General features: G+C 36.4%; 1 protein-coding gene across 2 annotated transcripts in view; it reads left to right on the plus strand.

The window, feature by feature from the left end:
- Positions 1 to 397: 397 nt before the first annotated feature.
- LOC127524014 (urotensin-2 receptor) overlaps positions 398 to 26,501 on the plus strand; it is a 35,502-nt gene continuing 9,398 nt past the window's right edge. The window contains exons 1-3 of one of the 2 annotated variants that reach the window (XM_051915295.1): positions 398 to 650; positions 827 to 952; positions 1,667 to 2,758. In XM_051915295.1, coding sequence (XP_051771255.1) covers positions 901 to 952; positions 1,667 to 2,757 — 1,143 coding nt within the window. In that variant the 5' untranslated portion in view covers positions 398 to 650; positions 827 to 900 and the 3' untranslated portion in view covers position 2,758. Of the gene's footprint in view, positions 953 to 1,666; positions 2,759 to 26,501 lie in introns of both variants that reach the window. The other variant, XM_051915294.1, reaches the window with a different exon arrangement.

Below are 26,501 nucleotides of genomic sequence, written 5' to 3' on the forward strand. Positions count from 1 at the left end.
CTATGAGAAATCAGTGCTGCAAAATGTTTACTTTGGATCACCAAAGTGGAGAAAATTTTGATTGCATCGCTAACAGGAACCTGACAGAAGGGAAGGGTAAATTGCCTCTGTCAAAAAACATTTACCTTAAACATGTTTGCTAAAAATGTCTGCAGATTTCATTTTGTGAGAGCAGCTTGTTATTGTACATGTTCTGTGTTTCATCTCTTTATTTGTTGACACAGAAACACAAACGTGTAATACGAATCCTCATGTGTGTCAATCTCTTGTCTGCTAGCTGAATGAATGAGCTCAGGTAGTAGCTCATTAGTCATTTACAAATACCACATGCACACACACACATTTCCAGAATGCCTCCTCACAATGCTTTCCCCCCAACCAATCTCTCTCTCTTCTTTCTCTCTCTCCTTTCCTCTCTCCCTCATCTCCCCTCCCACTCTATGCTAGTGTGTGAGTAGCTCTCTCTCTCTCTACCCCTCGCAGGCACGCACTCTGTCAGTGGAGGAGAGGGTTTCGAAATCCAGCTGTAGCTCAAAGTGATCGCCTCCTTGGGCATATCCATCTAAGAGGATTCTGCCCTTTTTCCCCTCGTACCACTTTCTTTTGCTGTTCTGAACCTGTAGGATTTCTTTTTTTTATCTGCCACTCAGGTTAGTGATATAGTGAGTGTTCTGCTGAAGAATAACAGAAGTTTTTCTTACATGGCTGAAGCACCTGCCTATCTCATTTATGCTTTTTTATTGACGTGATCTGTGTGTCCTAACACACAACACAGCTTAAGTAATTCCTTTTTGGTCTACTGGAATTGTTTTATTTTGCCATAAAGGGTTTCTTGCTGACAACGTGGTAGGAATCCCTGAGTAAACTCTTCGGAGAGACCATGAGTTGGACTCATTATAAATGCTAAACGTCTGTCTGCTTGGAGCTACGCCATCTGTGGAATTCAATCAAGGTAAAGCATTATTTTTTCTTCTTGTAGTGATATTATGTTTGACTCTGGATGTCATTTGTCCGAAATGCCTTAACTGTTGTGTGGGTGCTGGGACTAGTTTCAGATATTAAATATTTCATTTGATGCTTAGGTATTAATCATGTGATAGATATAGTTAATTAAAATCAGCTGACTTTAAAGCGATTATATCAAAAAGTGGGAAAGTTAATCAACCTCTCAACCTAATTTTTCGTTGATAAGAGTGGATTTTTTTTTTTTTTTTTTTTTTTTTTTTTTTAAGAATTTAAGGCACACTAAAATATATATAACCATATATATATATACACCATAGGTTATCATATTTTGTATATTATTATTTTAAAATAATTATTTTATTAACTTACAAAACAAGGCTTTAAAAAGAACTCAGGGCACATTAACCCATGTCTAAGCTTGTATTATATGTTAAAATGTTATTTTATACTAATTTTAAATAATTATTTTATTAATAACTTACAAAACAAGCCTGTAATCAGAATTAAAGACATATAAAATGTTTGACCTAATATACAGCATGTGTTAAAATATTAGGAATTAGGAATTATTAGGTACACAAAAAATCTGTATCATCAGATTAAAATATGAATTTGATTTCTTTTTTAATCATTTTATTCATATTTGCAAAAGTGTTGCAACTTACTTTTTAACCACTTTTGACCATTAATTCCTCTCTAGAGATGACCACTGTGTCAATGGAGCCCATAGTGGCGATGGTGGAAAAGATTTCCAATGTCACCGAGCGTCCAGTAGAAGCTTCTACTGAAGACATGGCTGCCACCTTCACCATTGGCACCATCCTGTCCCTAATGTGTCTTGTGGGTGTGTCTGGAAATATCTACACGCTCGTGGTCATGTGCCACTCCATGCGCTCGGCTGCATCTATGTACATCTACATCATCAACCTGGCTCTAGCTGATCTGCTTTACTTGCTCACGATTCCATTTGTGGTATGCACTCATTTCCTGAAGGGATGGTACTTTGGAGACGCCGGGTGTCGGATCCTCATCAGCATGGACTTCCTTACCATGCATGCCAGCATTTTCACCCTGACAGTTATGAGCACAGAACGTTACTTTGCTGTACTCAAGCCTCTGGATACAGTCAAACGCTCTAAGAGCTACCGAAAAGCCATCGCCTTTCTGGTGTGGACGGCCTCGCTGATTCTCACCTTACCCATGATCATCGGCGTCCAGCTGATGACGGAGAGCTCCAAGCCAATGTGTCAACCCACCCTGAGCCCTCTCTCGTATAAAATCTACATCTCCTTTCTCTTTGGCACGAGCATTGTGGCTCCAGGGGTGATAATCGGGTACCTATACATACGCCTGGCACGAACTTACTGGATCTCCCAGACTGAGACTTTCAAGCAGACCAAGAAGCTCCCAAACCAGAAGGTCCTGTATCTGATCTTCACCATTGTGCTCCTGTTCTGGGCCTGCTTCCTGCCTTTCTGGATTTGGCAGCTTCTAGGTCAGTTCCAGCCCGCGCTGGATCTCTCCACCAAGGCCAAGCGCAACATTAACTATCTGACCACCTGTCTGACCTACAGCAACAGTTGCATAAATCCGTTCCTCTACACCCTGCTCACCAAGAACTATAAGGATTACCTTCGCAAGAGACAGAGGACTTGGACGGCTGGCAGCTACCTCAACCGAAGGAACCGCTTCCAGCGGTCGCCCCGTCGCTCCTTGTCCTCCAGCAGTCAGCAGTGCACGGAGAGCTTTGTTCTTGCACATACTTCTCGCACCAACAATAGCAGCCTCTGAGGTAGGTCACTGACCTTGTCTTTTTGGCCTTCTATCGGAACTACATGCTGTTTTCCAGACAATCTAAGTCGATGTGAAAGATAAAAATCCTGTCTGAATAAAACCAAATTTTTTAGAGTCCAGCGGGTCTGTTTTGAATCAAGCCAGGGCCAGACTGTTTTAGTTTTGTGGTCGTGGGTCTGATTTTCAGATCGGCACGTGTCGCTGCAAAGGGCTACAGATGAGATATGAGAACTTAAAATGCCTGACAAATCTTTTTTGGTTGCTCATTATGATTTTTTTTTTTTTTTTTTTTTGGTTCAAAACATGAGTACGCATATGACTAGACAATGCAGGTGAAGGACAGATGAACTGGAGAGACACTGAAATAAAATGCTTTTTGAATAGGTAAAATTTTATCATTGGATGAGTCACCATTCTATTTATTGTATAACAATCTTTCATTTATTTCAGCTTTTCAGTTTGCAATTTACAACAGATTTAAGTATCAAACATTTTGAAAAAAAAAAATGCATTAATTTATGTCTCAAGACAGTAGTTCATAGATAATTGGTCATAATGCAACTGCTGGTCTGAATAAAATAGGCTACATGATAATTGGGTTCCACTGATTGGATCTCAGCACTAAATTACTCTCCAATCAGCAGACCTGCTGCCTTCAAGATGATCTACATGATACTGAATGCCTGCATCTTATGAATGACTGTAGACTGAAAGAATAAAGCTCCAACAAGGCTGGAATAGGCTATGAGGTTGAGGTAGTGTTAACATTAACAAAAATAAATTACTTACAGTGTCTTTCTGCAATAATTCTGTCTGGAATCACTCAGGGAAAAAAAAACAACAAAACTCCCTCTAGATTAGAACTTGATCTAATCCTGAAATTTATTTTAATTTCCCACCAAATGACAAAATTAAAAACAGAGCAGAGAAAGTAGAGAGGGGGGAAAAAGAACATACCAAAGCTCCTTTCTCATATTATATTCATTAAGCTCTCTCAGATCCAATTTGTGCTTCAGCGTGTCTTATTCAGCTTTGCGTTTAGCTTCAACGGAGTAGATTTTTGTCATTAGGTTTTCTTTCATATCCACTAAAGATAGAACAGGTAACAGAATTTTAAAATTCTTGATTGGGTTATCAGAATTTTTTTTGTGTCATGAATACAAAATCTGTAATCATTTATATTGAAAAGAGTTCAGTCTCCAAATTAATGGTACTATTCTTATAATGTGCTGAAAAAATAAAATAATATAAAAGATCACAGCATGTTTATGGTTAATTTATTTCTCTCTAATTTATAAAACAGACTTCTGAGCACCAGACAAACTGTTATAAGAACTACATAATTATTTATTGCACATATAATGCAGCCTGATATGGTCATAACAATAATTTCATTATTTTTACAAGCACTGCAAAAACAAAAACAAAAACAAAACAAAACAATCTAAAAACATAAACACTGAAATTATTGAAATGATAGTTTGAAGAAAAAGTTGTAGTTAATTCTTTTTCACAGTTCAAGACAGAAATATAGAAAGATATGAACAAATAAACCAGTTAACTGAAAAAAAAAAAAAAAAAATTTAGAGAGCTGAACAAGAAAATATCAAACAGTCAATTGAATCACTGCCATGATTACAATATCATAACTTCCCAGGTCTATATAGTTTGAGTTTCTTGTTTTTTTTTGTTTTTTGTTTTTCTTCTCAAAGTCATATTATGTTTCTGTTGTACAACTTCAGTGCACTACTGAGAGAGGAAATTGGTCAGCAGAGCAATGAAAGTATTTTTCTGAGGTCTTGCTTCTTGGGTGGATTTTGATAATCTGTCTTTGGTGGGCCACATGACCCACGTTTAGGAAGTGACGGACATTGCCAGAAGGAAGACCTGTGTGTCCCTGCAGCTCTAAAAATAACCTGTCCTTTACAACAGCCTCTCCTGCAATGTCTCTATTTGGCGCAGACACTAAATCAACATTACGCGTAATGATTGCTCTTCCCCTGGGTTTAAATATTGATTCACCAACACTGAGGGTGTGATTTCTATAATTAGGTGGGTGACAAATATTACTTCTATGCCCGGTTTCACAGACAATGCTCAAGCCTATTCACAGAGTAAAATGCAAGTTTGAACTGTTTTGACTGAAAGCAACTTGCTCTGATATATCTTAAAATATGTCAGTGTAATTGTTTTGTCTTAAGATGCACACCAGCAATGTTTTTCTTTTTTTTTTTTTTTCCTAAGGTATGTTTTAAGAAGCTACTTAAATGTCCTAAATGAACTAAGGTATAATCCTGGCTTAATCTAAGCCCTGTTTATGAAACCAGGCCCTAATGTCAAAATCACATGAAATATAATTCTGAATTAACTTTGTTCATCATATTATATATAATTTTAGTCACACTTTATATTAGGTGGCCTTAACTACTATGTACTTACATTTGAATTAATCATTTGATACAATGCACTTATTGTGTACATACATGTTTTTACAGTGTACTTACATTTTAAAAATCCCTGCATGTAATTAAATCTGTAATTAATTTCTGTAATTACATTTATAATGAATCCATCCCTTACACCTGTCCCTAACCTTACCCGTATCCCACTTCAATAGCAGCAACAGTGTTTTGTAATTCAATATGAACACAATAAGTACACTGTACTTATTTTTATGTAAGTACATAGTAGTTAAGGCCACCTAATATAAAGTGGGACCATAATTTTTGTCAATAATTTTAATTTAATTAAAAATTAATACATCCATGGCATTCTGCCGAACAACCAAAATGTGAAGGTCAACATTTACATTTAGAATTGCTACCTGTTGCTTATCTATTTTTTGCATAGTAAATTTAGCTACATGAATAGCCTTAGCATGCAATTACCTGAATTTGCATCCATATAATCTTTTACTTAAGGCCTAGGAAATAACTTCAAAAGTCACATTTAGCATTCAAATCAAAAGGAAGCGCAAAGACAAAGTGTCCCTGACAAAGCCCTAACTTGCTACCTATACTGTAAAAATAATTGTTGGTTTAACTTAAAAAAGTAAGTTACCAGGTTCATTGAAATTGAAAAATTTGAGTTAATACAATGAAGGCGATGGTTTAATCAACAGAAACTCAAAGTATTATGTTATCTGAACCACATTAATTATTGAAGTTGATTTGACAAAAGAAAAAATTTTGTGATAAATCATGAAAATAATTTTTACAGTGTAGACTCAACAAAGTTATTATAGGTAAATTAAAGTTAAATAAAAAAGACCCCCTTAGTTGTTTCAATCTGGACATAAATCTTTTTCTGTCACCGAGTGAGAGACCTTATTTGTCTAGACGGTGGGCTGTTTCATCTGGTACTGATCCAATAAGAATCCAAATCAATACATCTCATATATTCCAGGAGCTTTTCCAGACCATCTTGAACCTAGAATGAGATACTCCTGGCAGAACAATTCTATGATGATGAACTGTTATGATCTTTGTAATCCAAAAATAAGAAGAATGGCACATATTTCCATCATAATCTATAAAAATAACTTTGGCTTGGTTCAGTAATCAGTGTTTCGCCTGCCTTACAAAAGCAGCAATCATTGATCAATTGATTTATAATTCACATTGATACCACAAATCTGCACACTTTTCTACCCCAGTTGTGAGAGAAAATCGGCGTAATTTGTTGCATTCTGGCTGAGAGCGCTATTTGTAGCTGAAAGCGTTATCATAATAGCCAAAGTATTCTGTAAATAAAATACTCCAGGGATAGGGGAAGGATGTGCAGAACTTGACGGATTCTGTCGGAATTTGCAGAAATATGCTGAGCTTCCCTTGAAGGGCTAGTGATAACAGCTTGAGCTGGGCGAGTGAAATACAAATGCAGTGGCTGCAGAAAGATTTGAATGTTTAACTTTCATTTTATTGGTAATTTTGAGTGAGATTCTTGTGCCATGGGCTGTAAGGGGGAAAAAAACAGTAGGAAAACAGGTTAAAGAAAATGAGTATCAGCAGGTTGTGCATCAAAATAGTTTTGAGAGTGCAAAGTCGGATTATGCTACAAATACATTATGCATTATACATACACCACAGAGCTGCCTACATTATCTAATTAAAAATGACTGCAAGTGCAAACATTGCACAATTCTGGCTACCTCAGGATATCAGAAAGGTATGCATTTGTTTGCTATAGACGACGGTGTTGCATCATTTTGTATTCCGAGTCAATATGGTGTGGGAGTATAGATGGTGGTAATGGAAATGAATCAAGAAACAGGTTCACTGAAGACCTGTTAAAGGCAGCAGCTTACTGACAGACCCAGGACAGCTGGCAGAGTTTATGAGGCCCCGTTGCTCTTTTGTCCATGCTTGTAAATACCTTTCCAGTGACCCCGCTGGGGTCATCTTATCTCACACATACTGTACGTACAAACACTCGTGAAAAATCCATTTATCTGCATTAATTATGATCTGTGCCTCTGAGTACGATACTGAGATATCGATCACTATTTACAAGCCCACGGATTCCTTCTGTTCAGCCATTGATCCGAGCACTGTAAATGTGTCAGGGTTTCCCCTTGAAGAGGACAGTGCTGAATGTGGCTTTCTCTGATATTAGAGGTTCACAGAGTTCCATCACCCCACGTCACCCGGCAGGCTACCGCAGTATCTGTCTTACGAGGAGAGGTGAATGATCTTCTACAAGGTCAGGCCATTACAGACAGTTGACACCACCATCACTCACGCAGCACCTAGCTAGTTTTAATGCACACATCTGCGCTAATGACTTTTTGTGAAGTAATCAGTGCAGCTCAGATCCCTTCCGTCTTTATCCTGTCAAAATGTACAGGAAACTCGGCATGCTGTGCCAAAATTACCAGCTCCTTCCCATAAACATTACCCCTTTCCTTTTGCAAACATTGGACAACATTTTTGCTATGCAACTTAAGAAACATTACAGACTTCTTATCTTTGCATCTATAAATTTGTCCCCATTTTAGATGAAAAGAAACTATGAGTTTGGTTTTATTCTCTTGATTATTTTGATATACACTGGAGGTTGGCCATGTTACGCTCAGATGTTTACATGAAAGCTTTGGTTTTAGCGCTTTATCAAGGCTTTGGCAATGTTAAAAACAAACGCTTGAATGATTGATGATTTAATGGTACTTTTTTTGTACCTGTTTTTTCCTGATGTTTTAAGATGATGAATGATAAATGTGACTCTAGGGTGAGAGATTACAGTGTGTACTACTCTGCCGGAATCACGTGTTGTTTTTTATACATCAAACAAAAAAGATGTTGTACAAAAAGGAAAATGATTAAGGTTACTCTAAGACAGGTATTATCTGCAAAAACTTTAACTGTTTTCTCAAAACAAAGCACTATTTTCCTGCACAATTTTATAAAGTAATATTAGTATTAAACAATATATTATATTATATTATATTATATTATATTATATTTAGGGCTGTCGATTTAACGCGTTAATTAGATTAATTAAGTACCGTGAAGTTAAAATTATTAACGCATGTAACGCACTTGCCCCGCCCCAGAATTATAAGTCATCTGACATTTCATACAGTTGATTGATGACTAATATGATGCAGGGCAACAACTAAAATTCAAGATATTGGGCAAAAAATTGCCCATTGCTTCATCTCTGAGCAACACACAGCGGCATTTAATTTCTTAATCTGTGTTTTGAACGAACCATTAGGCTTGTTGGATTTGAAGCGGCACCGCACAGACCGATCGGTATATAACATCAAAGTACAGCAATAGCAATTTAAAAGCATACAGAGCCGTCTGCTGTATAATCGCTCTCGCGATACTTTGATATCATACACTGATCGGTCTGTGCAGTGCCGCTTCAAATCCAACAAGCCTAATGATTCAATGAACCATTCATAAAGAGAACCATTTACTTCGCTCCTGAATGAATCAGCCATTTGAGCGAATCGAATCAATGAATGACTCAATGGGCCCTATTTTAACGATCTAAGCACATGGTCTAAAGCGCACGGTGCAAGTGCACTTAGGGCATGTCTGAATCCACTTTTGCTAGTTAAACGACGGGAAAAATGGTCGGCGCGCCCGGCGCATGGTCTAAAAGGGTTGTCCCTATTCTCTTAATGAGTAATAGGTGTGTTTTGGCCGTAATGTACAATAAATCAATCAGAGTTCCCATTCCCTTTAAAAGCCAGTTGCACTTGCGCCAGGGTGAATTTGCTATTTACATGGCAGAATTTGCAAGCGGAAAAACTGAACACTTCTCTAGCGAGGAAACGGATCTGCTCATGCACAAGGTTAAAACGCGGGAGCAGACCATCTACAGGAAAAGCCGGATTCCACCAAAGCATTTTTATCTTTTACACAATAATAATCTTTTACATTGTGATCCTTTTATTTTTAATATTTGGCATGTTTGTGTGCTGCTGCGTGTCCCTGTGTGTGTGTAATACGCAAATGCATTTGCTATTTACACAACGTGGCGCAGGACGTGAAAATGATAACTGCGTTCGGCTGAAACTAGCAAAAAAAAAAACTTGCATTGCGCCAGGTGTATGATAAGGCCCAATGACTTAATAATTAAGACATTTGCCGCCACCTACTGGCAGTTTTAGTTTCTTATTTAGAGTATAATTTCATTAAAAAAAATAATTTCAGATTTCCACAGTAATAAAAACAAACAAACAAAAAAAGAAATCATTAAAGGTATAGTTCACCCAAAAATAAAAATTTAGTCATCATTTACTCACCCTTATGGTCCAAAAGAGTATGTGTAATAATCTTGAATCAAATAAAATATAAGTTACTTTTTGTAATGTCTATTTCATGCTTTACACAATAATGATTTTAAATGATTTTTTGGGAGTAATTTCTCATCCAAATTTGATATGCAATTAATTTGCGATTAATTAGATGAATTAATCACCACATCATGTAATTAATTAGATTACAAATTTTAATCGCTTGACAGCCCTAATTATATACTTAATGCAAGAGTGGACAGTGCAGATTTGTATACTTCTTTTGGTAAATTGGGAGCTAAAAAAAAGAAAAGAAAACATAGGCAGTGCATACAAGTTAAAACAAAAAACAAAACATAATTCATAATTCAAAAAGAGCAAGCATAATTAATTCTGAGTGAATTCCCAGCATAATGTTCGACAAAGATATCAAAGAAGAAGAAGGCCTTCAGTGCCTTTGCTACCCATAAGGATATGTACTGGTGTTTTTACTGCATGGACTGATAATGGCAGTTATCATATAAAAAGCGTTTTGTCACACTGAGATTTTGCACTTGGCCACTTGGATAACTCAGGAATGTTCTTCAGAGCATGACTAAGCCTTTGAGACAAGGGCGTTACAACGGCAAGAGACAGATGAGAGAACGGGGATTACAAAGATCAACAAACGAGGCATTAGAAGGTCAGAGAGACCCATTAATAAAGGACTTAATAATTAAGCATTATCTTTACTGACATTGAGCATGGAAACAGAATGTGAAACACATACAGCACAGATATTAACCGTCAGAGACTTTAAACTAATATTCATTAACAGTTATATGCTTATGTTAAAGACATTATGCATTTTATTATAACATTTCCCTCAGAAATGCGTTGCTGTCCTGCGTATAAACATACCCATTTTTAATAATGTTTGTCTTATCTATCCGAATTATTTAAAGGCAAGCTTTTGGTTGCAAAATCCTACAATTGATGATGAGAAAAGTCAGAGTTGATAGTAATTACAAGCAGATGTTTAAAAAAAAATAATGAGCAGATGTGATTCACAAGATTTAAGCCTCAAAGTTCAGCACTGTTGTCATGAATCGTGCCGTTTCCATGTATTCATAACATCGGTTTAGATGCTGGATAGAGAATCCTACTTTAGAAGATAATCAACAATGTCACCACCAGATCTACCCCTGAAAGTTCGAAAACAGCATGACCTGCTTAAACTGAGAAAATACCAAATGTGAGGAGCTAACAGATACAAACTGTCTTCAAATCTGTTCCCTGGAGTTGAAAGTTGAAATACTTACTTCTGATGACCTGACAAACAGTATAAAATTAAGACAATATTATATGCCTTTTAAAGAGCAGTAGTTGCATTCATATTCAATATTTGTTCAGTTTTAACTTCAGTGTTTTGAACATATTCCAATTTATATGCTAATTTTTCCCCTTTGTAACTAATAATGAAAACACTATTAGCCCACCTCACACGTACCTCTTCTAAGATCTTTATTTTTTAGTTTGCTAAGTCTTTAAAACATTTTTTAAAGAATGATTTCCTATATTAGACTAAACAAGTATTATTGACAGTGTGGTTAGGGCAAAGTGTTCAGTTCTGGAAGGGTGTTTGTACAAGGGAAAAAAAATACACAGTGAATACAGTGGGGTCCAAACGTCTGAGCACTTGCGGAATTGCTTTTATTTGCATTTTTCTAATTAACTAAAAAACAAAATAATATGCCGATTACAGAGCGAATCTCTGTCAATCCACTCATGCTGTTCTAGACCAGGCTTTTTAGCCTGTGCATTGCTTGTTTGATATGCAAAGCTTGTGTTTGGCTTCTTCTGGAACTGTTTTAGTTGGCGGAAAAGAAATATATGAATAACTAATTGGCCAGTTTTTGTCTGAAATGAAAATTACTTGTTTATGGAACTGTTACGTAAAACAATGCCATAATATAGTACTGTACTGATTTTTTTTATTACATTTTATTTTTATTTTTTATTTAATTTAACTCTTTATGTTCTCTCAGAGCTGTTTGTCCCTTTTCCTGCCATAACATTTGCTTACTGCCATAGCCGAGGAGTATATTTTGTTAGCTAAGATGTGTGAGTTTCCCAATGCCATGTGAAACACTCAGTGAGGGACTGGATCACAGGGTCATCTGATCCACAGAGCATCAATAATGAAATAGCACAGCAGCTCTGTCCCTCTGTATTCTGCATTCCACAGGTGTAAGGCAATTAAACCAAAGATTCAGAGTAGTGGGATCTATTTTCTTACAGAATGTGAATCAAATAGGTTGTGCAAAAATATGGTACACTGTGTGCTGACCCTATGTTTGTCCATCTTGTCTTTTCTGCAACTGCATAGCTGTGCCTGTACAGTTCATTATGAAACACTCAATATTGCTGATGCCCCCTGATCTTTGTCGCAATGTCCTTTTACTCCCTTAAAGCGACAGTTTAAAAACTCACCCTCATGCTGTTTTAACTTTCTTCACTCTGTGGAACATAAAAGAAGATATTTTGAAAAATGTCTCAGAGTTTGTGTGTGTGTGTGTGTGTGTGTGTGTGTGTGTATGTGGTAACCAAAATGGTTTATCTTCTTTTGTGTTCTGCAAAAGAAAAGAAGGAAGGAAACCAAAACACCTGAGACAATGACAAAGCAAAACGTCTATAAATGCACGTTTCACCTGATTTTTTTTTTTCCTTCTCTACTTTTAAAGTCACCCTTTGTGTACTTGAGAACTCTAGCAAACTTTGAAATGGTTCTATTTTGACACTTCTGTTTCCCAGAAATGAAATGTGAAAATAGGTTGTGTTTGACCTTAAAGGTGCTGTAGGCGGTTCTCAGTTTTCCTAATTCTGCTGGGCTTAGCCACCCCCATAACTCGACCACATACCCTTTTCTCCAAAACTTCCAAAGACGTGACTGCAAACCTCAATGAGCAACTGACAAAACTTTCAGATTTACATACCTTTTATTGCTTGTAGCTTCGTCGCTTTGAGTCTGGTTAGGACACTGTGTGAGGCCGTCACCGAGACACGTTGATTCCTCAGGACACCTATTTCTGTGCTATCTGTAAGGAAGTAGGGACATTTTATGTATGGCGTTCCAAATAGCCGCACATATAAAGACACATATAACAAATATAAAAGTCACTTTTTGCTATTTCTTAACAGTCTCTATTTCCCCTTGGCAACTTCTTAGGGCTTTCTGGAAGTAGAAAATTTGGCTGATGGCTCCAGTAACACACATTAACACATCTATACACACACTCACACCTCATAATTTTACCATAATCCTATCGCTGCAGCCCATGCTGTGAGTTTCTCTTTTCCCACAGATCAGAGCGGTGAAGCAGAAGCTTTCGGGCTTGTTTTGAATGGAGAGGAAGTCCTTGAAGGTGTTGCTGCTGAACTTATGGGGATCAGCGGGGTGGGCCAATAATTAGAGTTATGTGGAGTGACCGGGAGGAGCGGAAAGAGGAAAACTGCGAGCTGGGACGATGCCGCAGTGCAAGCCCTGAGCAGGGAACACAGGATAGGGCAGGGTGTCTCTTAAGAGAGTTATAGCTCCGCACTGATTCCAGGTGCTGTGCGCTGAGTGGTTTTGTTTTTTTAAGTGCTCAGAGAGGGAGGGCATTGCCGCAGCGGGTATTCTCTCAGGTGCTGGAACCATTAAGGCAGCAGGAACTCAGAGATGATATATGGTCTTGATGCACGGTCCAAGAAAGATAAATAAAATCTGTGCAAGCAGCCTTTGTGTGGCCTTCTGCCCTTTGAGATTCAGTGGGGAAACAAAGAGCTGGATTGAACAATGATGATTGTGCTGCAATCGTGTCCTCTGTAGTTAACTTATAAACACATTGTCCTCTGTAAAAGGACTGTTGTTGCAGAACAAATCACTTGTTTAATTGTTCTGGACTGCTCGTTTATGTTCGCAAAGAACATCGGTTAAATCTATCTCAGCTGGAAGTAAAAGGTTTTGCAGGCTCAATGGTTTGTGTAATTGTATCCTATATTAAAGGGTTAGTTCACCTAAAAATGAAATTTCTGTCATTAATTACTCACCCTCATGTCGTTCCACACTCGTAAGACCTTCGTTCATCTTCAGAACACAAATTAAGATATTTTTGATGAAATCTGAGAGGTTTTTTTTATCTCCCATAGAAAGCAACGAAATTACCACATTCAAGGTCCAGAGAAATAGTAAAAACATTGTTAAAATAGTCAACGTGACTACAGTGGCTCAACCTTAACGTTATGAAGTGACAAGAATAGTTTTTGTGCGAAATTGTTGAATAAAGTCTTTATTTTTGTTTTGTTTTTGCATGCAAAAAGTATTCTCTTAGCTTCATAACATTAAGGTTGAACCACTAGTCACGTTGACTATTTTAACGATGTCTTTACTACTTCTCTGGACCTTGAATGTGGTAATTTCATTGCTTTCTACGGGAGATAAAAAAAACCTCTCGGGTTTCATTAAAAATATCTTAATTTGTGTTCCGAAGATGAATGAAGGTCTTGCGGGTTTGGAATGACATGAGGGTGAGTACTTAATGACAGAAATTTCATTTTTGGGTGAACTAACCCTTAAGATCTTTTTGGACCCCAATGTGGAAATTGTAAGAGATGGCAGACCTTCATGGTAAATTATCTTAAGTGTGACTCATAGCTTATGGAACTGACGTATCTGTGCATTTGTGTGTGTGCCTGTATGTCAGCCTTGAAAGGGTAATGGGAAAAACGAATGCACTTTTCACACTACCTCTGAATTACAGCTGTATGCTGTCCAAGCCACATGGTCTCTAAACTGATAATCACAGGCCAATAGAGATTATTCGTTGCACAAAGGGACTGTGGTTTTCTGTGATATTGCCGAATTGTGATTTGCATGAGAAATCTAAAGGGATAATCATGTATGGGGAAAGTCTGAACACACAGTACAACTCACTTCCTGTTAGATGTCACTTTACAGGACCATGAGATATCAGGCTGGCTTAGAATTATCACAACTTCCTCATATCTTCACTGATCAGTAGATTTTACTGCACTTATTATGCAAATAAGATTTAAACATATTCAGGACACTAATCACTGACAGTCCTATGCTACACTTCATGTAAAATTACTTTAAACTACATTTTTATAATAATAATAATAATTTTGTGATGGATGTTGCAGATTTATGTTTCATATAAAAGTATTTTAAATTGCATTTTGCCCATTATTTTAGAATTATTATGCATGCAGTTTTTATGACCTCATAAAGATTGTCTTGTCACACTGCAGGACTATTTGAAGTGAAATAATTAACACAAAAAGGGATTTAAAATTTGACCAGTCAAAGTACCTAAAATATATACTCCTTTCATAAATGTATTTAAATATTTACCTAAAATATTGATCTTGATTAAAAGAATGTGCATGGACATGTTATGCGTCAACGATCCATACTCTAAATTAAAACTTCAATAATGAAATAAAACTCTTGATCATTTATTTGTCAGCTACTCATTAAAACTTTGATCTGCACAAGCATAAATAAATAAATGAATTAATGAATGTTAATATTCTGTATTATTTGTATGCTCTACCTTGCACTGGTATACATAATGTAGAAGAAGGGAAAGTAATTAATTCATTACACCCATATGGCTCTGTAATAATCTCCTAAATAAAGACACTGATTTGACAGCTGCTGATTCGTGGGTTTTCACACTGAAATATTTAGTGAGAGAGCTTCTTTATGGCCTGTGATTTTCTTTAGTGTGTCCTTGCAGGAGAAAGTGACCTAGAGAGAGGTGTCAAGCTGCTTTATGAAGGAATGTGGTTCTCGTGCCCTCTGGCTCAGATCATATTGCAGGCTTATGTCATGTTCCCCTGAGATATGGTCTTCAATTCACAGCTGACTGTCTCCTCGGTGGTCAAAGTCCCAAGGCATCCCAATAATCACTTACCCCTTAACAAAATACATCACAAAGCCACATAACACTTGCTATAACAATCACATCTGTACTAAATTTGGTTTCCTGAGGATTCCAGAGAACATTATTAGTGGAATAATCTGAAAAATTATCTCGGTTATGAGGTGCTACGGTTCATTCGCTCAAGTCTCATTTAGTCAATTACATACTTGCAGGGGTTAAATTGGGATTTTGGAGGTGTGCGAACCTGCTAATGAAAAAAATATATCAATATGAATCTCACTTGTAATAGTACTATATATATATATATATATATATATATATATATATATATACTGTATAAAGGTATTTTAAAGATGTGTCAAAAGGTCATTCGGTTTAACCATTCAAAGGCCAGTACAACCATTTCATTTGTGATTAAAACATCTTAAAATGTAATAAATGTATATATTTTTTATTATGGCATGATTTTATAACATCATATATCAACACAGTGCAAAATGTTGTTAAAATTATGTGTAGAAGTCGTTGCTTTGTTATGAGAACAACGTCCGGAAAAATGAATTTCATTGATGTCATTCGGAGTAACCAATATAAAGGGACCATTTTGGATCAAGTCATGTGGTCAATATCATGTGAAAGGACGTAACATCATTCAGACACCTGCAAAGGACCACATGGTCGTGAAGCCAAGTAACTAACTCTCTTTCAACTATTTGAATAATTCATGTTTTCACTTGCTCATACGCATGTCCTGAAACATCAGGTCATTCGGTACAACTGATACAAAACATGGAAAATGTTATAATATTTTAAAACTTGTACTAAATATAAAATGTTTGATTGTCCTTTCGCTAGCTAGCTAGATATCAGTCTGTTAGCATTGTTTGAAAATATCATCTTTCGGTTTAACCAAAAGTGTAATTCGGTAAAACCGAAATTTTGGTTAAACCAAATGACTTTTTCGGTGAAAAATTTTGTCCATCTTGTAAAAAATTACAAATGCAGTGTTAATTGATTATAAAAACGGCATAATCACATTGTTAACACTTAATAAAACTTGAAAATGAATTATATCTCCATTATGTTTTTTAAACTTTTATATATATACATATATATATATTTGTGCGGGAATTGTGTGGGAATGTCTTTCCAGGATCATTCCAGCTCATAGTAATCCTTACTTGCTTGGCACTAAGTTGATTTAATTTGTACATAATAGCTGTTACCTTTCGTGAAATCTCAGCTTTTGAAGTCTTTCTTGGGTGGTCTTGCGTGTTCAGTGTTTTAAAAAACGGCTTTTGACTGCCTGCTGTTAATTCTGACTGGACGCCGATGAGAAAAAGAGGATTTTCAGTCAAATATTAGTTTAGACTTACTGTTCCTTTTCAAAAAATTAGTTACAAACTATTTTTTAATAATGTGAGTATTAGTGCCATTATGATTGTTTTGTGAATAGATTTGTATGCTACCCAACAATGATTTATAAGCAACAGGGGACGTCTAGAAAACATCTGGATTTAGCTGATTGACTAAGCCATTTAGAAATAATCTTTCCCAATGATTTGGGTAAAAGCCTAAAGAAAGTGATGGCGCAGACTGCTTCAGAATAGCCGTTACACACTAGACTGCATGTAGTCTGTCCAAGAAGCAGGAATGTGTAATATTATGAGGTGCAGTAGGTTAGATTGCTCAAGAAACTTGGCAGACATCCTACAAAGATAATAAATGAAGATTACCCCTAAACTAAACACATGTAAATACAAAAGCAAGCACAAACACTATGATCTGCTACTGGCTGAACGAAAACACCATGTGTGAGTATCAGTGGGCGCCTGGCAGATGCAAAGCTTATTAAAATCTGTTCACAAGAGTTGAGGGTTGAAATGGTGCCTGAATTTTGCTAATAAGATCTTCCCTGGATTCTTACGGCAAAAGGCAGCCAGCCAGTGCACCTCTATTGAATGAAAGTGGCATTAAGTAACATCGCTAGTCTTAAGCTTTTAGACTTAGTTCCCATTTGAAATATTCTAAAACTGCATTTCAATGATGAACTTTAGGATGAAAAAAACATGGCATGACAGTGGCTGTGTCCCAAATGGCACACTTGATTTTTGCAGTCTTGAGATGGTTATGTTTGTCCTTGGAATCCAAGGCACTGAAGGGTGTCCCATTTGTCATCTTACGTTTCAAAAGAGTGCTCATGACTGCTGCCCTTGCAACCGCTATATGCCCTTGATGCACACTTCAGCCGAGCATTGATGCTGACAATGCATTCGGATTACTTTCTGACAGTTTATGCACCACTGTCACTAGAAAGAGTGTAGACTTCGAGGGCTGAAAGGGTTTGGGGTAGCATCTGGCACAAGGTTTTAAAAAGGACTTAAAACTTTATTCTGTCATCTTTTACTCACCCCCATGTTGTTCCAAACCTGTATGACTTTCCTACTTTTGAGGAACATAAAAGAAGATATTATGAAGAATGTATCAATGGATTTTATCATAATGAAAGTCAATACATACACAACACTCTACTGTGACCAAGTAAGACATGCTGCTGCTGTACAATATAGCGTACATGAATTACCCGTAGCAGATCTATATAGGTGGAGCTGGGGAAGATGGAGGGTTTCTGAAGCATGCTGCACTGCTAAGGCAATGCTACCAAAGTATTTTGAAGGTTGAGCACGCAAGCTCATTGGCTACTGGTACAGCAGGAACCAATCAGCTGTGCCCTATAGATAACGATGTGATTACGAGCAGGTTGAGTTAAAGGGTTAGTTCACCCAAAAATGAAAATTCTGTCATTTATTACTCACCCTCATGTTGTTTCACACCTGTAAGACCTTCGTTCATCTTCGGGAACACAAATTAAGATATTTTTGATAAAATCCGATGGCTCAGTGAAGCCTCCATTGACAGCAAGATAATTAACACTTTCAAACACCCAGAAAGTTACTAAAGACATATTTAAAACAGTTCACGTGACTACAGTCGTTCAACCTTAATGTAATGAAGCAACGAGAATACTTTTTGTGTACTTTTTTTTAGTGATATGCGATTTCAAAACACTGCTTCATGAAGCTTAGAAGCTTTACGAATCTTTTGTTTCAAATCAGTGGTTCGGAGCACGTATCAAACTGCCAAAGTCATGTGAACCATTGAAATTTCGAAACGTTTATGACGTAACAAAGCCTCATTTACTGAAATCACATGACTTTAGCAGTTGATACATGCAACCACTGATTCGAAACAAAAGATTCGTAAAGCTTTGAAGCTTCATGAAGCAGTGTTTTGAAATCGCCCATCACTAGATATTGTTGAATAAAGTCCTTATTTTTTTTTTTTTTTTTTGGCGCACAAAAAGTATTCTCGTTGCTTCATAACATTAAGGTTGAACCACTATAGTCACATGAACTGTTTTAAATATGTCTTTAGTAACTTTCTGGGAATTTGAAAGTGTTATTTATCTTGATGTCAATGCAGGCCTAACTGAGCCATCGGATTGTATCAAAAATATCTTAATTTGTGTTCCGAAGATGAACGAAGGTCTTACGGGTGTAGAATGACATGAAGGTGTGTAATTAATGACAGAATTTTCATTTTTGGGTGAACCAACCCTTTAAAGGACCTATTAGCCTGCGTCATCTAGAGTTTCATGACAGAACTTTGTATGCACTCTTTACTATTGTAATCAGAAATGACTTTCAGAAAATTAAATTTACATTGGTCTAGCCACTGGTTGATTCAAAACGAATTCAAAAAGAATGTTTGTAAGTTCACTCAATTCGAAAAATAAACAAGTGGTCTACTTTAAAATCATGTCTGGTAACTCTTCGTAATGCAATCACACTTGTTTTACTGACTTTTAACATGTGTTCAGTCGTGAAGAATGTAGTGGTTTGTACAAAAGAGACATGATTCACAGGTTTAAATGATATAGCTGCTGTTCAAGCTCAATCCTGTATAAAAGCTGAATGAACAGCATGATCAGTTAGAGCCAGATCACCAAGGTTCCCACATGGTTTATCTTATCCAACTTTACTTAGACTGTCCAAAAAATGCCTTTTTCATTACCGGTTCTGCACTGTTAATCACAGATGTGCTCTTTCTGTGAATGTTGCGATACTGCCTGTTATTTCCTGCATCCTTGGTAATTATTCAGAGCACCTGTGGTGTGAAAAAATCGTTAGGGTTGTGAGTATAAACCTAGGTTGGAAATATTTTAATGGTACAGATAATAGTTTCTTTTTCCCTTTTAAACTAATTAGGATTTTATTTGATGTAAGTTTGCAAACATATAAATGTGCAAAGCTGTTTACCAGAAACTGTTTATGATGAAGTTATCCCCTCCTATCTGTTATCTCCTCTGAGCAAAGCCCTGACCTTTGAATAAATCACCTGCGGTCTTTAAGATCATGTGTTCCAATTAGCACCCATCCCATCCCTGCACTTGAGACATTATGCCATGGAAAAGTCACTAATGGAAAAAAGTTTTCAGCGCAATGGCTATTTATGGCAAGCATTAGTTTAAAAGGACACAGAGAACATGACCACGTGATGACATTATTGTTTCATCTAAAAGTGAACAGTGATTACATGTTGTTCTTCACCGCAGCATGTGTACGACAGTGTAGTAAACAACCTGAGATTAATTAGAAGGACATCTGTAAAGCTGCTTGGAGATCTTAATTATTTCCACTTGTGTTTCAATCGTAGATCCTGGAAAAAAAGACAAACAGTATTTAAATTCCATTCGGTCTCCTCATGTGTTCTGTTTCCCCAAGGGTCTTTTTTTAAATACAGTCATATATTACTTTCCACTTGTGTTACTGAACCCTGTCTTTGTTTTGCACGGTTCAGTATGTGGCGTCATCTTGCTTATTGAAGGGTGGCACGTAAGTAAGTGTGCCGCAGTGTTTCCAGTTTTTCTGCAACTGTTGGGCAGAATCAGAACCAGAACAAATACAAATATGGGACCCTGAGAGCTCAGCCGAATCCTGAAACCTTGAATTTTGATGAGAGTCAGAAAATTTATACAGAATGCCAGCACATGCAATCATGCTTTATACCCAACTATGACTATTTCAAGGCAACTAAATGAAAGTACATACAGTACGATTACAATGGGAATGTGAAAGAAACTGCAGAAGACTATTAAGTAAATTGAAAGTGCTATACACCAGGGTGTTACGCAGTTTTAGTGAAGTATGACCCAGAAAGGTTCTCGCTAGGGTATTTTGTAGCCTTCATAATGATGTAAGGTCCATTACTGCAGCAGTTAAGTAGAAACAATTATCCTATTCCAGATCCAGAAGGGTGTAAAAATTTTGGACATAAGTTTTGTGCTCTATTTTCAGCTCTCAATAGATACAGCAAAGGAATTCACAAAGGAAGGAAGACCGAAGGAACACCCCAAATTCCCACCAGTGTGTATTTGTCCATTTATGGCAATGTAAGTGTCTAACAAATTGAACCTACTACTGTTCAAATTTTTGGGGTTGGTAAGTTTTTTAAATGTTTATGAAAGAAGTCTCTTATGCTCACAAAGGCTGTATTTATTTGATCAAAAATATGGTAAAACCAGTAATACTGTGAAATATTAGTACAATTTAAAATAACTGACTTCAGTGTCACATGATTATTTGGATATTATTCTAATATGCTGATTTGGTCCTAAAGAAACATTTTTGTTTTATTATTATTATTATCAATGTTGATAACAGTGTTGCTTAATATTTTTGTGGAAACCTTGAAACATTTTTTTTTCAGGGTTCTTTCATGAACAGAAAGTTAAAAAGAACAGTGTTTATTTGAATTCTTTTGTAACACTGAAAATGTATTTACTGTGACTTTTGATAAATTTAATGCATCCTTGCTGAATAAAAGTATTAATTTCGTAATAAATAAATAACTAAATAATAAAACTAAATACTGTACAGTGGGGTTCAAAAGTCTTAGAGCACTAGTGAAAATGTGTTTTTTTTTCCCCTAATTTAATTAAAAAAAAAATTAAATTATATAAAAATATATTTTATTACATTTTAAGTTCTATAAAAATTATTAAAAGTGTATTGTCATAACAATTTGATTTAAAATTCGAAATGGAAAAACTATTGAATTGTACAACTTTGGATTACTTACTGAAAAAAAAAAAAAATAGTGCAAAATGTCAAATATTTCTTATTAGTTTTACATCATTTAGAATTTAAGACATTTTAAGACTTTTGGACGCCACCATATAGGCCTATTATGAGATAACTGACAGATTTGTTTTTAGTAGATATTTCCTCACCAAAACATTTTGCCCAAATCACATAAATAGCAATTACCAGCACAGGTAAATGCTTTTGGCTCAATTGTTTTCTCAGCTAAGCCTAAATTGGGCTTAGTGAGTCTAGACACATTCTGTCCTGAGGTTCTGTTTAAATGAGTTTGGAAATTCTGCTGTTCCGACAGTTATAAATGAACAGTAGCGCAAAGTGATTCCAAAGCATTACAATATTTATTTATTTAGTGATTTAAAACAATTGAAGTTCACTTCTCAAATCATTTCAACAGTATACAGGATGTTGCAGAGATATGATAAACAGATACACTGAAAAGGCATATGAAACACTGAAGCACCTCTAATCCTGCATCAAGATGCATCACTTCCCTCTTATAGGGCAGTTAAAGGTTGTCCCTGTCAGCTGGTATTTTTGCTCAGACACAGACTCAAAGTAAATTGTCATTGGCAAATACGTTGTGTGTTCAGTTACTCGCGACCTGCCTTTCAACCACGGCAACCAACAGCAGACTAATTGCCACGACAGTCTCGCTGGAGCAATCTGAGGTGAAGACCCTTGCTCAGGGGTCCCGTTGTGATTGAGCAGGATTGAGAACTCAATGTGTCCCCAGTGTCACTTTAACCTCACAATGATACTTAACCATCCGACTACCCCTGACTCTCTGGATGGTGTGTGATTCGTTGTTCCTCAGACACTTCAACACTTTTTTAAAATATGTTAAGTCTGGTAAAGATGATGTCCATCGTATTAAAAATACTGCAGATAAATGTCAGAGCTGATGCTAAATAGCTCTGGTATTTCAAACTCAGCATATTACATTTTATTTTAAAAAGTAGTGCATAAATATCAGAAATGTCCAAGCACTTTAATAGCAAATAAATACAAATTTCATCCAATAGCATGGTTGTCGAATTCTGCACTAAGAGCGTGTGTGCCGTGCAAGTTTTTGTGTATAAATACTTATTTACCTGAGTGTCTGTACGTGTGTGAACTCTACAGCACTACAGATGGAGCTAATTGAGGGAATGAGTCACAGGGGAAGTAACAAGGATCAGACATTAGTGCCCCAGGTTCACTTGTTTGATGCATGGTGTACCATATGAACCATTCATCTGAAATAGAGTGGAGAACTTTTCCTCACCCTCCACACATCATCGGTACAAGACATGATAGGGGAGTTTGAAAAACACAAACACTTCTCCCCAAAAAATCGTTTCAAGATTCATGAAATGCTGTTTTTTTTTTTTTTGCTTTTCCTTTAAACAACAAAGAGGTAGTGTTCCCATGTCTCGCCACAATAATAACTAAGGAAATGGAAACTGGGGAAAAAGCTTTCTCTGATCTCAGCGACAGGGACTTCACTGCAGGGTTTACTTATACGGAAAACAGTGACACTGGTGTGCGCACATTTCTGCCCATCCACCCGCTGCTTTAGCTGCTGTTCATATGAAACAGACACTCAATCCAGAACTTTACATTTTACATTCATGAGATGTATCTAAAAGGACATTGCAGGATCTTTTGTGGATGTTTTCCATGACAATGCAGCCAATGCCCTTGAAAAGCAAGATGCTACTTCATTTAACATAACTGAAATCTAAACCTGGTGTAAAATTTTACTTTCTAACCTCAAAGAGAAAATCTCAGTCCCATAACAACTTCTGTCACTAAAGTGCATAACATATTGCAATCATATCCGTTATCGGCAGACAATTGTATTTTTTTTTTTTTTTTTTTAAGTATTGTTTTAAAATTAATACTTACATTCAGCAAAGACACAATAAATTGGTCAAAAGAGACAGTCAAGACATGTATACTGTTATGTGTATATTGTTAAAGATTTGTATTTTAATTAAATGTTGCTCTTTTCATCAAAGAATTATGAAAATATTATCATGGTTTCCACAAAAATATGTTTTCAACATTGATATTAATAAGAAAGTACCAAATCAGCTGGATTCTGAAGGATCATGTGACACTGGAGAAATGGCTTCTGAAAATTCAGCCTGGCATTGTATAATATATTGAAATAAGAAACAGTTATTTTAAATTGTAATAATATTTCACAATGTTACTGTTTTTGCCATATTGTTGATCAAATAAATGCAGCCTTGGTGAGCATAAACATTTAAAAAAAAAAAAAAAAAAAAAAAAAAAGTTTTATCGACCTCAAACTTTTGAATAGTAGTATATTTTTAGATTTTAGATTCATTTCAGCATCATCTAATGCAAACTTTATGGGCTAGTTCACTCAAAAATGAAAATTATGTCATCATTTACTCACACTCATGCCATTCCATACCCTTATGACTTTATTTTAAACAAAGATTTGTTTAAATCTATTTGTTTTGTTTTTTTAAATAGGGCCCAAACAACATTGACAAAAGACAGACATTTTTTTCTAAATATATTCTTTTATAGCTTCTTTCAAATATCTTCTAAAAAAAGATTCTAAACCCAAAACATCACTTAGTCAGAGTACACCAGATGTCTTAAAGGGTTAGTTCACCCCATAATGAAAATTCTGTCATTAATTACTCACCCTAATGTCGTCCCACACCCGTAAGACTTTCGTTCATCTTCAGAACACAAATGAAGTTATTTTTGATGACAGAATGCTGTCAGATTTCCTTCCATAGACTGCCTTTGTAACTACCACTTTGACACTTCAAAAATTTTATAAAGAGGGTGAGTAAAATCCTTTCAAGCGTGAGTTTATAATATATTAACTGACCCCCCAGAGTGAGTTTTTTTAAGGCGAGTTTTTTTGCGCTTATTGTTTCCATGGCGACGCGTCAGGCGTGTCACGTGCGCCGAACACAGCCTCAATAACACTGTATGACAGATGGATCGCTATTATTTTGTTTTTCCTTTTTTATTTAAAATATTCACAAACTTGCTTACCATGTCAACAACTATCTGATATTCCGATTCTCAAATATGTGTAAGTGAGTGTGTTTTGTCATTTTAAAACCTTTATAAATGATCTTTATCTTGATCTATAACGCGAGATGGGCGCCGCCATCTTAGTTTGCCCCGCAGTTCGCAGAGTCCTGTCGGTCAGATTTACAGCAGGTGAATTCATCAGTTTCTCCCGAAATATATGCAAGTAAGTGGCTGGTGAACTGGAAGAATAATAGAGTAAACTTTATAGTTACTTAGGCCCATTGTGTGTGTCTGATATGAATAAATGTCGGCAAATTATATTTGAATGGATCGTTATTGCTACTTCCACTGATGTCTGACATCAGTGTGTATTTTATAAACTCTAAATGTATTGTTTTACTGGTGCTTATGCGTATTTAAATGTCTGAAACCTTAAAAAAAAAAAAAACATTATGTGGCTGAAAATACTGCATAGCTGTGATATATGACAAGAGCTGAGCGCGTCCGTCTCGCAGCCAAAGCGCGAAAGCACAGTTTGAATCTGGCAGTTATGTGTCACTGAACGCCCAGAGGCACAGAAATAAAAATCCCATATGTGGGACCGTACCGCTCAAAGGGTTAATGACAGAATTTTCATTTTGGGGTAAACTAACCCTTTAAACAGATCCAATATAACAAACATCTCGCATGCACAAAACTGTCAGGGCAAAAGCCCTCTTTATGGTATGCCATTCTTTTATGGTAACTGGAAAATAAAATGTGACTCACACAGCATCACCCAGCAAGCTAATCCAACAGGGGTCTCGACACAAATCATCACCAGTAACCCATTCTGTTCAGCTCTTAACCCAAAGACACAGGATGGTGTAGAGGAGAAGTGCCCTGTGGTACACTGATAAGCACAAGGGTTGAAAATCACGGGGATTAACTGAAATGAGAATGGGATGGAGGTGATGCTGGAAACCAGGCATCATGACAAAGTGTAGTGGAGCGAACACTTCACCTACATGCCATCTCCATATCAGGAGGACGTGTAACACATATCATAATACTCGGTAATAACCTTCTTTATAAATCCTTTTGCATATAACACAAGGACTTGATTAAGAAATCCTGCTTAATGGGCTTTCGCATTATATACACAGTTCCTCCCTGCAAACCTGCAAATGAAGGTGCTCTGATGAGGAAGCTTTGGCAATACTGTGCTATTCAGCTGGCATGCTGCAGGGGTGTACTGGCTAGGATTACTGTGCCCGGCACACGTTAGATGAAGCGCAACTGATAAGGAAAATGAGAGAGAGAGAGAGAGAATCATGGCACCTGTTGACATTCGATTGCTGCTTATGTGCTCTCTGGCTGGTTGCCCTGCCCTCAGTTTCTAGTCTGCCTTTCGCTGTCTGAATCTCACTGATTTACAAAGCATTTCAGGTCATTCCACAGACCGCACTATAATGCACTGTATTATGGTTTCCCACTGCCAGCCAAACACTATATTCCAACAGCTTGATTTAATCAGAAACAAAACAATAGATTTACTAGTGCAATGCATTAGACCACAAATCAGACCACAAAAACAATACCTGCTTTTTATGTATTTTTCCGCATATTTTTCACAGATTCCTATTTTAATTCCCTTAAATTCTTAGCAGTTAAATGAGAGGTAAATCAAACAGGCTTATCCTTCAGGCAAGAAGAGAGAAAGCAGAAAACCAAAGTGACTAACACCACTGAAAATATCCTGAAAAGACTCTTCCCAACACATAAATTGTCTCACCAATTTCCTATTTTTTTATAATCAGCCAGTGCTTATCATTGTTGTTGTTGAAATAATCAAAGTGGCAGTTTAACAGGTTTATATTGGTCTGGTTTTGAAATAGAAACAAGAACATG

Source organism: Ctenopharyngodon idella, chromosome 12 (assembly GCF_019924925.1).
Source record: "Ctenopharyngodon idella isolate HZGC_01 chromosome 12, HZGC01, whole genome shotgun sequence".
Taxonomy (NCBI): Eukaryota; Metazoa; Chordata; class Actinopteri; order Cypriniformes; family Xenocyprididae; genus Ctenopharyngodon; species Ctenopharyngodon idella.